An 11,957-nucleotide genomic window follows, 5' to 3' on the forward strand; every position below is an offset into this window, starting at 1 on the left:
ATCAGCGTTCTGGGTGCCGCCCCTCCCAGAACTCTCCAGACTCTTCTGGGGCTTGCTGGGCTTGCAAGGCTTCGAGGAGGGCGGGGGTCGGCGCGAGGAGGTGGGAGGGGCTGGCAGGGCCGGAGGCAGGGCGGGGGCGGGAATGTTGACGCTGGCTCCCCAGACGCGTTACAATGGGGGGGTGCTGCCTCTGACCTCATGAGCTATTTAGGAATCGGGATGGTAGGGGATGGTAGGTCCGGAGTCCGCTCAAAGTTGTAGGGCGGGGCGGGTGGGGGGTGGGGGAACACCGGCTGCGCCGTTTGGATGTTAAAGGAGCCCCCACGCACAGGGGCTCCGCAGTTGGAACATTATTAAACTGGATCGAAGGCGGCGGGACAATAGGTGAGCCAGGAGGGCTCTGATTGAAATGGAATGACAATAGGCAAGACTAGTAGATCCATGTTTGAGAAAGTGCTGGAAAGTTCTGTAGTTTCAATCTATGGGGTGCATTGACTAATCAGGGAAGGGGGAATCCTTTGGCAAGGAGCCAAGGTGGGTGGGATTTGTCAGAGCTGCTGGAAAGAAGTGGAGGAGCTGATCTGTTAGTGTCTTCAGATAGTTTTATTCCAGAGAAGATTGGAGAGATTGCTTGTCACGCTCTATCTCGTCTGAGAAAGTTTGTGAAGGGTAGATTAGGTTCCTAGTAGCCATTTTCAGACTAGCCCAATAGTATGCCAACTAATGCCTAATGGAGGGTAAAGGAGTTGTGGAAGGTAGCTAAACCGAAAGATAGAGATTAATGTCTGGTAAAGGGACCAGAACATAAGATAATCTTAGTTCAGCAGGAGACAGTTACAATCTCAGAATAAAATATCACAGATAAAGAAACAGGACAATGAAGTTACACTCTGTGAAAATTAAACAATATATGCCAACTGTCCTCCCACTTACTTCCAATTCTCTAAGAATACTTTAGTCCAAAAAGCACTCTCCGTGAGAGAAGAGACTGGAATACCTGTACACTAGCAAGAAACTTGTTCATGGAGTTTATGACAGCACTATTCACAATAGCCATAAGGTAGAAGCAGCCCAAGTGTCCAAGGAAGGAATGAATGTACAAAATGTGCCCCATATATAATGCCCCTATATATATATAATTAATATTATTCAGGGTTAAGTAAACTCTGACACATGCTGTAACACATACATGAACTTTTGAGGATATCTTGCTAAGTGAAAAAAAAAACAGTTACAAAAAGAAATTACTGTATAATTGTATTATTATGAAGAACTAGAGTAATCAAATTCATAGAGACAGAAAATAGAATAGTTGTTGTCAGGGGCTGGAGAGAGAAGGGGAATGGAGGTTTGTTTAGTGAATATAGAATTTCAGTTTTGAAAGATAAAAAGATTTTTGGAGGTTGTTTGGCCAGCAATATGAATGAACTTACTGCTAAACAGTACACTTAAAAAATGGTTAAGATGGTAAATTTCACATTATGTGTATTTTAGTACAATGGAAAGTAATAAGGGCGCCTGGATGGCTCACTCCATTGAGCATCCAACTCTTTTTTCAGCTCAAGTCATGATCTCAGGATTGTGGGATCAATCCTGTGTTGAGTTCCATGCTGAACGTGAATCCTGTTTAAGATTCTCTCTCTGTTCCTCTGCCCCTCTCCCTTGCTCGTTCGTGTTCTCCATCTCTGTCTCTCTAAATTAAAAAAGTAATAAAGTAAAAAAAAAAAAAAAAAGCACTCTGCCAAAACTTTATCTCATTTTTTTTCCTCAGGCCTCGGAAGACCATGGCTGCTGCTAAGGGAATGGCCATTGGCATCGACCTGGGCACCACCTACTCATGCGTGGGGGTGTTCCAGCACGGTAAGGTAGAGATCATTGCCAATGACCAGGGCAACCGCACCACCCCCAGCTATGTGGCCTTCACCGATACGGAACGGCTCATTGGGGATGCGGCCAAGAACCAGGTAGCCATGAATCCCCAGAACACTGTCTTTGATGCCAAACGTCTGATTGGCAGGAAATTTAATGATCCTGTAGTGCAGGCAGATATGAAACACTGGCCTTTTCAAGTAATCAATGAAGGAGGCAAGCCCAAGGTAACAGTGTCCTACAAAGGGGAGAAAAAAGCTTTCTATCCTGAGGAAATCTCTTCTATGGTACTGACAAAGATGAAGGAGACTGCTGAGGCCTTTTTGGGCCACCCTGTCACCAATGCTGTGATAACTGTGCCAGCTTATTTCAATGATTCTCAGCGTCAAGCCACCAAGGATGCAGGTGTGATTGCGGGTCTGAATGTGCTAAGAATTATCAATGAACCCACAGCTGCTGCCATTGCATATGGCTTAGATAAAGCAGGTCAGGGAGAGCGACATGTCTTGATCTTTGACCTGGGTGGAGGAACATTTGATGTGTCCATCCTGACCATAGATGATGGAATCTTTGAAGTAAAGGCCACAGCTGGGGACACCCACCTTGGTGGAGAGGACTTTGACAACAGGCTTGTGAGCCACTTTGTGGAGGAATTCAAGAGGAAGTACAAGAAGGACATCATCCAGAACAAGCGAGCCGTGAGGCGGCTGCGCACCGCCTGCGAGCGGGCCAAGAGGACCCTGTCGTCCAGCACCCAGGCCAACTTGGAAATTGATTCACTTTATGAAGGCGTCGACTTCTACACGTCCATCACCAGAGCCCGATTTGAAGAGTTGTGTGCAGACCTGTTTAGAGGCACGTTGGAACCTGTGGAGAAGGCTCTTCGGGATGCCAAGATGGATAAGGCTAAGATCCATGACATTGTTTTAGTAGGGGGCTCCACCCGCATCCCTAAGGTTCAGAGGCTGCTACAGGACTACTTTAATGGTCATGATCTCAATAAGAGCATCAATCCAGATGAGGCAGTGGCCTATGGGGCTGCTGTACAGGCAGCCATTTTGATGGGGGACAAATCTGAAAAGGTACAGGACCTGCTTTTGCTGGATGTGGCTCCCTTGTCCCTAGGGTTGGAAACAGCCGGGGGTGTGATGACTGTCCTGATCAAGCGCAACTCTACCATCCCCACCAAGCAGACGCAGATCTTCACCACCTATTCAGATAACCAGCCAGGGGTATTGATCCAGGTGTTTGAGGGCGAGAGGGCCATGACCCGAGACAACAACCTGCTGGGGCGCTTTGACCTGACTGGAATCCCTCCTGCACCCAGGGGAGTGCCTCAGATTGAAGTGACCTTTGACATCGATGCCAACGGTATTCTCAATGTAACAGCCATGGACAAGAGCACAGGCAAGGCCAACAAGATCACCATCACCAACGACAAGGGCCGGTTGAGCAAGGAGGAGATTGAACGCATGGTCCTGGATGCTGAGAAGTACAAAGCTGAGGATGAGGTCCAAAGAGAGAAAATCGCTGCAAAAAATGCCTTAGAATCTTATGCTTTTAACATGAAGAGTGCTGTGAGTGATGAGGGCTTGAAGGGCAAGATTAGTGAGTCTGATAAAAAGAAAATACTGGATAAATGCAATGAGGTCCTTTCGTGGCTGGAGGCCAACCAACTGGCTGAGAAAGAAGAGTTTGATCACAAGAGAAAGGAATTGGAGCAGGTGTGTAACCCAGTCATCACCAAACTCTACCAGGGAGGATGCGCTGGGCCTACCTGTGGGACAGGGTATACTCCTGGAAGGGCTGCCACAGGCCCCACCATCGAAGAAGTAGATTAATCTTATCTGGAGCTGGAGGGCTCTAGGGTGCCTCTAAGGTGATTTTGTTCCCCTCATCTTCAAACATTGTTATGATTCTTGAATTGACTGGACCTGAACCTGTTACCATCCCTTTCAGATTCTGACAAAAGAGTCTTGTATACCACCTTTTCACAATCCCTGTTTCTGACTCTTAGGAAAACTAGGCCCCTCTTTGAGCCATTTGATGAATTTGATGTCTGTTATTTATTTCCAACCTTCCCAACTTTCTTCTTCCTGTGTGGATGGTTATTTGTCATTCAGTAAATTTGTTCCTAAAACAAAATTTTTTTCTGGTATCTTTATTTTTTTATTTTTTTACCTTTTTAAAGTTTATTTTTATTTTTAAAAATATATTTAAGTGCATTTAGGTCATCTTTACCTCCAACGTGAAGCTTGAACTCATGACCCCAAGATGAAGAGTCACATGTTCTTCCTGCTGAGCTAGATAGGTGTCCCTCTTCTGGTATCTTTAGACTGTTACTGTACCTTGAAAATAGGAAAAGAAGAATCAATGAAGAGAGAGTGTGTGTGGTCTGATTGTGAGCTCATTGTGAATCATTAAACTGATAAGTGGAAAGTATTTGAATTTTCATGAGATAATTGTTTTAAGTGGGAAAATGGCTTTTTGTAAAGTTTATTTATTTATTCACTCTGAGAGTGAGCGACCACAGGGAGAGGCAGAGAGAGAGAGAAGAGAGAGAATCCCAAGTAGGCTCCACACTGTGCCATTAGCGCAGAGCCTTATGCAGGGTGCGAACCCAGGAACTGTGAGATCATGTCTTGAGCTGAAATCAAAAGTCAGATGCTTAACCAACTGAGACACCCAGGTGTCCCTGAAGCAGGAAAATAACTTTTGATCATCAGCCTCCTTTAGCTCCAGGTAGAGCAGTTGCTATGCTTGTACTCAGTGATAGAGTGGTTTAGGTGCTTAGGGTTCAGCTGGGGGGGGGGGGGACACAAACTTCTGCTTGATGTCCTTATGATACTTATAGTGGGTTCAGAAGATCCAACATCTGTGTATTCAGAGTCGATTATTACATCTTTTACATGCAGAAAACATTTCTACAACGAAGTGCTGACAAATGGGTACTTTTGTGCAAGATGAGAAATGGAGGATTTGTAGTCTTATTAAAAAATATTTTCACCTATTGTGTCATATCCCATATTTATAAAACCCTTGGGGACAGGAGCATAGAAGTATGTGTAACAGCCCTTGTGTCCCTTTGTGTTTTAAGTGAAATGTTACAATGGGAATTTCTAGCCCTGAGCAAGTTTCTGTTTGGTTTTACTCAGTCCTTTACAGGCAAAAGGGTCTGAGAAATATGGACTGAGATTGGGTCCTTGGGAGAAATATGTTACTGGGAGCCTTTGATAGAATCAAAAGGAGTGCTCAGGCTCCTGATTTCGGGGATTCTGCACCATGTTATTTTCTAAAGTTTTTATCCAAGTGTGACAGATATAGAAAAGTGTACAAATCAGGAGTTTTCGCAAATTCCTCCACAGTTGTTAGCAGAATGTAAGGTGTGAGCAATCGTGCTGTGGATGGCACTGTCAGTGAAAAAAACCTCTAAGAGGCGGTGTACCTCTTCAAACAGCTGGGGCCCGCGCCTGCGTGTTTGGAAGCCCGCCACTCGGGAGGAAGTGGAAAGGCAGGAAGACCCGCCCCTTTCCCGGCTCTAGCGCCCCCTCGGCTCTCCCCTGCTAGCGCTCCCGGCGGTGCGACCCTGCCGCGTGCCGTAGTGCTTGCTCGGAGCTTCCTCCGAGCTTCTCGTGGCGCCTCCGCGACCCCGCCCATTCCCACGCGCGGGCTAGCGTCTCGGTTGCGGTCCGGCCCCAGTCCCGCGGTTCCCGGCTCTCGTTTTCCCGGCCCGGCCGGCAGCGGCTTGAGCACCATGGTAGGTACCGTGACGTCACAAGGGGCGCCCGGGCGGAGCGCGGGCGTGCCGGCGGATAGTAGTCGGGGTGGCGTCTAGGCTTTGACCGGCCGGGTCGGAGTTGGGCCCAGGGGTCTTGCCCCCATCCTTAGTTCTCACGCCTCAAATTCTGGGGTGCGGGGGAAGACACCTGGGAGCAAATGGGGATTTTCCTTCTTTTCTTTCTTTTTTTTTTTTAAACTTATGAGGGAAACAAAACAAACGCGGGAGAGAGTTGGAAACAAGGGGAGGGAAAAAGCGAGACCTCAGGAGGCTTTGGGAGGGTGCGAATGGGATACTTTGTACAATTCTGTACACTGGGGCGAGTGGGCAGGGCCCCAGGAGAGGTGGGCGATTGAGAGACGCACCCGGAGAGCCCGAGGAGTGCAGGGCAGAGTGTCTCTCTGGGGCTTTCAGCCAGGGGCTCAGTGAAGGGTGCAGAATCTTTTGCGCTTCAGGCGGTCGTCCCTATCAGAGTATTCTTTCCCGTGAAGTTTTGAGAACTTGCCAGAGATGTGGTGGGGATCCCAATACCAGTATTTGGGGATACTGGCAAAGGAGCACTCTTCCCTACTGTGTGCCTTCCCATATGATGGTTTTCCCCCTCTCGCCCAATAGCTCTTCTATTCCTTTTTCAAGTCCCTCGTGGGCAAGGATGTGGTCGTGGAACTCAAGAATGACCTGAGGTAGGTACCCATTCTGTAGGGGGCGGAGATATGCAGGGCTCTGGAACCTCTTTGACAAGTATTTGAGGGCTGGGCACAGTGGGAGAGCTACAGAAGAAATAAATGACCAGTGCCTTAAGTTTAAAGTACTAGAAAGAGGGCAGCGCAGGCATCAATAATATTTTTTTCCTTCTTTGCGAAACGAACATAGTTTTGGTTTTTTCTGACTAAATTATAGACTCCTTTGACCCAGCTTACAGAAATGTACGAATCAGTGCCACAGGTAAAGATGTATGTGCAAAGAGGTTTGTGGTTTTACTTTCAATAGCCCCAAATTGGAAACAAATAGCTGTCTACCCGGAATGGGTTGATTGAGTTGTGGTACTTCCATACTATACAGCTGTCACAGAGGAATACGATGCATTGATATGGAGAGCTGTTGCAGAATAGTATATATGGCACAATCTTCCTTTTGTTAAAGAAAATGTAAAGGGTAAGCCAAAGACCAATGCAATCCCTTATGTCTTGCTGCTTTTACATCCTCTACCCCCTTGTATCATTAGTTCCTAATTACTGTTCAGGACTTGGAGTAAATGCTGTATCCTTGGAGACACTTTTTTCCTGGTCCGTCTAGCCATATAAAGTCTGTCATATAGTCTAATTTTCTTCCTAGTGGTGCTTCTCAAATTGTGGTTTCATCGAAATGTTTATGGTTTATGTCCTGTCCTTCCTACAGGGCCAGAACCTCAGCTCACCATTGTGTACCTAGCATAGGCCTGGTATATAGTAGGTGCTTAATAGGTGTGTGCCGAAAGAAAGAAAAATAGCTAACATTTGAGAACCTTCTATCAACTAAGCGCTATTCTGAATATTCTGTATGTATGAATTTATTCTCATAACATGTCCATATGACATATACTATTGTTGCTGTCTTACACATGAGGAAACTGAAGCATAGACATACATGTTAAGAAACTTGCTCAAGTCTACACAGTTAGTGAATGACACAGTCAGAACTGAAGTCCAGTTCTGTCTGGTGTGTGCACACGTGCGTGCACGCTCCCTTAAATTAAAAACAGAGCAAGACAAATACCATATGATTTCACTCATATGTAGAATTTAAGAAACAAAACAAATGAACATAGGCGGTGGGAAAGAGGCAAACCAGAAAATAGATTCTTAACTATAGAGAATAAATTGAGGATCACTGGAGGGGAGGTGGGCAGGGAGTAGACTAGATGAGTGAGGGATATTAAGGAGGGCACTTGTGATGAACACTGTGTGTTGTATATAAGTGTTGAGCCACTAAATTCTACACCTGAAACTAATATTACACTATATGTTAACTAGAGTTTAAATAAAAACTTGAAAAAAAAATGGGGTCATATTCTTTATGCAGTTGTGAAACTTGCTTTTCATCTGACAGTATGTTGTGGATATTTTTCATGTCAATAAAGTTGATCTTTAACATTCTTAATGTCTGTATGGCATTTTTATTAGCTGGCTGGAACTACTTTAACCGACTTTGCTGTTGCACATTTAGGCTGTTTCCAGTCCCTTGTTTTTATAAATCATGCTGCCCTGGACATCCTCATGCATGCATCTTTGTTCCCATCTCTTTCTTTAGGAAAAAAAATCCTTTGAATGAAGTGTACATTTAAAGTATCATTACTTATTACCTGACTCTCCTTTAGAAACTTTATTTTTTTAACTTTATTTTCCAAGTTTTTATTTGAATTCCAGTTAACATACAGTGTAATATTCGCTTCAGGTGTAGAATTTAGTGATTCATCACTTAACATACAACCAGTGCTCATCACAAGTGCCCTCCTTAATACCCAACTTTTTTTTTTTTTAATACTTATTTATTTTGGGGAGAACACAAGCAGGGGAGGCACAGAGAGAGAGGGACAGAGGATCCAAAGCAGCCTCTGTGCTGACAGGCTGATAGCAGCAAGCCTGATGTGGGGCTTGAGCTCACGAACTGCGAGATCGTGACCTGAGCCGAAGTCAGACGTTCAACCAACTGAACACCCCAGGTGCCCCTCAAATTTTTTTAAGATTTTATTTTTAAGTGATCTCTACACCCAGTGTGGGACTCAACCCCACAACCCCAAGGTCAAGAGTCACACGCTCTACTGAGACAGCCAAGCGTCCCTCTTTTAGAAACTTTGAATCAGTGTATTCCCCACCCCCAACAATATCTTCCATGTTTCTTTGTGAGGTAATTTCTTAGTTGGGGAAACGTTGATGTAAGGAATGATGAAGAGAGGGACTTGCCTTTTATTTTATTTATTTTTAAGATTTTATTTTTTAAAGTAGTCTCTACACCCAATGTGGGGCTTGAATTCATAACGTCGAGATCAAGAGTTGCGTGCTCTTCCGATTGAGTGAGCTAGGCACCGTAGACTTGCCTTTTAGATCAGAGATTCCCATTTATGGCACTAGTGATGCATATGGTATTGATGGTATACAGATTGGGGCCATATAGAGAGACAAGTGTGGAAGCCAAAACCACCCTAGGCAATTCTGTGAGATGATTTGTTTTTGGTTTTCCTCTTCTCTCCTTCCTGGGTCTTCTACATGGCAATAATAGCTTATGTCCCATGCCCTACAACAGGGACTTACAATATTTGAAAGTAGTCCATTGGGTTGGGGGAAGAGCTTGTTTCTCTCATGCTTGATGTCATACTATTTTTCTGCCAGATACTGTTAAAGGACTGAATGAAATGACACCACCTTACACAATTCCTGAAAGTTACTTCGCTGTTGCAGATGGTAGTAGGGTGCTCTCAAAGGCTTTTCAGCAGCCAGGGATGTGGGGAAGCCACCACTGAGGCAGTATGTCTCTGGATTTCAGAGACTTAGAATCTAACAAAAATTGGGGTCCACAGAGAACTGCCAATTTATTTTTGGCAAGGACATTTCTAAAATTACCATTTATTATAATCATTTTTATTAACAATTTCTGTTCATACCAGAAAGTAAGGGCAATTAAAGAGTTATTCTTAGGGAAGAATATTGGTAATCTTTAGCACACTACATACACACTCAACACACGCTATATTAACTTGTGTTTTGTTTTTAATGTTTATTTTTGAGAGAAAGGCAGAGCGTGAACAGGAGAGGGGCAGAGAGAGAGGGAGACACAGAATCTGAAGCAAGCTCCAGGCTTTGAGCTGTCAGCACAGAGCCTGACTCGGGGCTCGAACTCACAAGCAGTGAGATCGTGAGCTGAAGTCAGACACTTAACTGACTGAGCCACCCAGGCACCCCAACCTGTGTTTCTTTTGTCACAGACTTAAGAAACCTTTGAGCACACATCAGTGTTTGAGAACCACAGTCCTAAGGAACATAGAATTGTGATGACATGCAGGGCGGCCAGGATGGAAGCTGACCTGGATTGAAGTGTAATTAGACCTTGGTTTGTAGAAGTCAAATTGGAAAGAGAATTACGGAAATGTTAGAAAAATGTCATCAAATGATGGGGACATGGGTCATGGAGGATGGTGAAGTACTACTCAGGATTTGAGGTTGTAAGACTGTTGAAGCCATTGACAGAAATTAAAGAGGTTGGGAAAGAGAGGTAGCTCTCTTGGAGCTTGACTTGGAGTACTGGTGTTCTGATAGCATTCCTCATTCACATTTCAGAGGGCCCAGGGATTGAGGAAGGGACAGGACATCCCTGTGCCTGCATCAAGAACAATGTTAAGCTATTTTGTCTACTTTACCTATGGGGCTCTGGTTCCAAGGCAAGAAATGTTTGAAAATAGCTGATGGTTTGGGGAATCAGACCTGGACTCAAGTCCCCGTTTGTCCTAAACTTAGGCACGTTACACAGTCTCTGAGTCCCTAGAGGGTAATGGCTATCTTGCAAAGTGGCTAGAAAGACTGCAAATATGTGGAATACAGGTCTAGTGCATGACAGTTGTTTAATGGTAGCTGTTAAGAGTGAGTTGGTTTGGGGGTGCCTGGGTGGCTCAGTCGGTTAAGTGCCAACTTTGGCTCAGGTCATGATCTTGCAGTTTGTGAGTTCAAGCTCCATGTCGGGCTCTGTGCTGACAGCTTGGAGCCTAGACCCTTTTTCAGATTCTGTGTCTCCCTCTCTGTCTGCTCCTCCCCTGCTCACACTCTGTCTCTCTCTCTCAAAAATAAAAAAAAATTTTAAAAAGTGAGTTGGTTCTAGGAGAGGAGACATGAGATCTAAAATAACACATTGCATGGGTACCTGGGTGGCTCAGTTGATTAAGTGTCTGACTTTGGCTCAGGTTATGATTCCACAGTTCATGAGTTCAAGCCTCGAGTCAGGCTCTGTGCTGACAGCTCAAAGCCTGGAGCTTGCTTCAGATTATGTGTCTTCCTCTCTCTTTGCCCCTCCCCCGCTCATGTGCTCGCGCTCTCTCTCGCTCTGTCAAAAATAAATAAACATTTAAAAACTAAATAAGTAAAATAACATATTGCAGTAAAAGCATTGTCCTTCTTGCTCCTGGGTTTAGGAATGCCCCCTTTTGGTTCTACGTTTTCTGGCTTCCTTAAGTCCTTGACTTCCCCCAACCATGTTCTTATCCATGCTCTGAAGACATCTCTGTTTATTTTGGTTTAAACTGATTTGGTTCTCTCCTCCATCTCCCCTGACAGCATCTGTGGAACCCTCCATTCTGTGGATCAGGTGAGATATCGTAGGAGCCTAGAATCGGGTCTTGGGGAAGGAGAGGGGAGAGTTTCAGTGCTGGGTACTTGCATGTTTTCTCTAGAGCTGATGATGCTATTCATCTTCTTTTCTTAGTATCTCAACATCAAACTAACGGACATCAGTGTCACAGACCCTGAGAAATACCCTCACATGGTGAGTTGGTGATGGTGAAGAGGAAACAGAAGCAGGATGCTCCCGGGTGGATAGCAGATATTTTTAAGGGTGTTTTCACATTTGTCTATCTTGGTCTAGTTATCAGTGAAGAACTGCTTCATCCGGGGCTCAGTGGTCCGCTATGTGCAGTTGCCGGCAGATGAGGTCGACACACAGTTGCTACAGGACGCAGCAAGGAAGGAGGCCCTGCAGCAGAAACAGTGATGGTTCCTTCTCTTCCCTGTCCCTCTTCTATTGGTGACCTTTAACCGCAAGTCCCAGCCAGGACCCCTCCCTCCCCATATTGAGGATTTTTTGTCTTTTTTTTTTAAATAGTGGAGCCTTTTTTTTTTTCCTATTATTATTTCAGCGATGAGTGGATGAGAGGAAATAGTGTGGAGCAGCTCTCCTCTGTTGAGGAGGGGAGGATAAGTAGGCTGGGGAACTGCAAAGTCAGCCTTGTCCTCAGCATCTGTCCTTCTCACTCCTTCCCTGGAGTGGGAAGAATCTCCTAGATTCTGGTGGAAGAATCTCCTAGATTTCTCCAGGGCACCATGTGATTCGTTTTGGGGATGGAAGGAATCTGTCCCGCATCGGGAATAAACTTATGATGCACATTTGAGTTCTAGTTCTGTGTGTGTTTGGGGAAGGAGCCTGGAGGGTGGGAAAGGGATGTTGCATTCATCCAAGCCCTGCTACTCTCATCACCTCAGCCAAGAATCCAACCCAACTTCCCAGCATTGTCTGCCCCTCTTCTTGGTGTAAACCATGTAATACCTCACCTGGCTACACCATGTTTCTT

At 45.1% G+C, this 11,957-nt stretch overlaps 2 protein-coding genes across 2 annotated transcripts; both read left to right on the top strand.

The window, feature by feature from the left end:
- Positions 1-271: 271 nt before the first annotated feature.
- On the top strand, positions 272-4,014 carry HSPA1L (heat shock protein family A (Hsp70) member 1 like). Its single transcript, XM_049653562.1, has 2 exons — positions 272-384; positions 1,772-4,014. The coding sequence occupies exon 2, from the start codon at positions 1,785-1,787 to the stop codon at positions 3,708-3,710; it is 1,926 nt and encodes a 641-aa protein (XP_049509519.1). The 5' UTR covers positions 272-384; positions 1,772-1,784; the 3' UTR covers positions 3,711-4,014.
- Positions 4,015-5,151: 1,137 nt separating this feature from the next.
- LSM2 (LSM2 homolog, U6 small nuclear RNA and mRNA degradation associated) lies at positions 5,152-11,777 on the top strand. The gene is made up of 6 exons (XM_049653205.1): positions 5,152-5,178; positions 5,327-5,626; positions 6,263-6,330; positions 10,948-10,978; positions 11,096-11,155; positions 11,255-11,777. The coding sequence occupies exons 1-6, from the start codon at positions 5,152-5,154 to the stop codon at positions 11,378-11,380; spliced, it is 612 nt and encodes a 203-aa protein (XP_049509162.1). The 3' UTR covers positions 11,381-11,777.
- Positions 11,778-11,957: the final 180 nt, after the last annotated feature.

Source organism: Panthera uncia, assembly GCF_023721935.1.
Source record: "Panthera uncia isolate 11264 chromosome B2 unlocalized genomic scaffold, Puncia_PCG_1.0 HiC_scaffold_24, whole genome shotgun sequence".
NCBI classification, from domain to species: Eukaryota; Metazoa; Chordata; class Mammalia; order Carnivora; family Felidae; genus Panthera; species Panthera uncia.

Excerpts from the sequence above, each read along its gene's own strand:
- HSPA1L (XM_049653562.1), top strand. The coding sequence starts at position 1,785 with ATGGCTGCTGCTAAGGGAATGGCCATTGGCATCGACCTGGGCACCACC.
- LSM2 (XM_049653205.1), top strand. The coding sequence starts at position 5,152 with ATGTTATTTTCTAAAGTTTTTATCCAA. Across the intron at positions 5,179-5,326 it reads TTTCTAAAGTTTTTATCCAA|CTGGGGCCCGCGCCTGCGTG; the intron begins GTGTGACAGATA and ends CTCTTCAAACAG. Across the intron at positions 5,627-6,262 it reads GCAGCGGCTTGAGCACCATG|CTCTTCTATTCCTTTTTCAA; the intron begins GTAGGTACCGTG and ends CTCGCCCAATAG.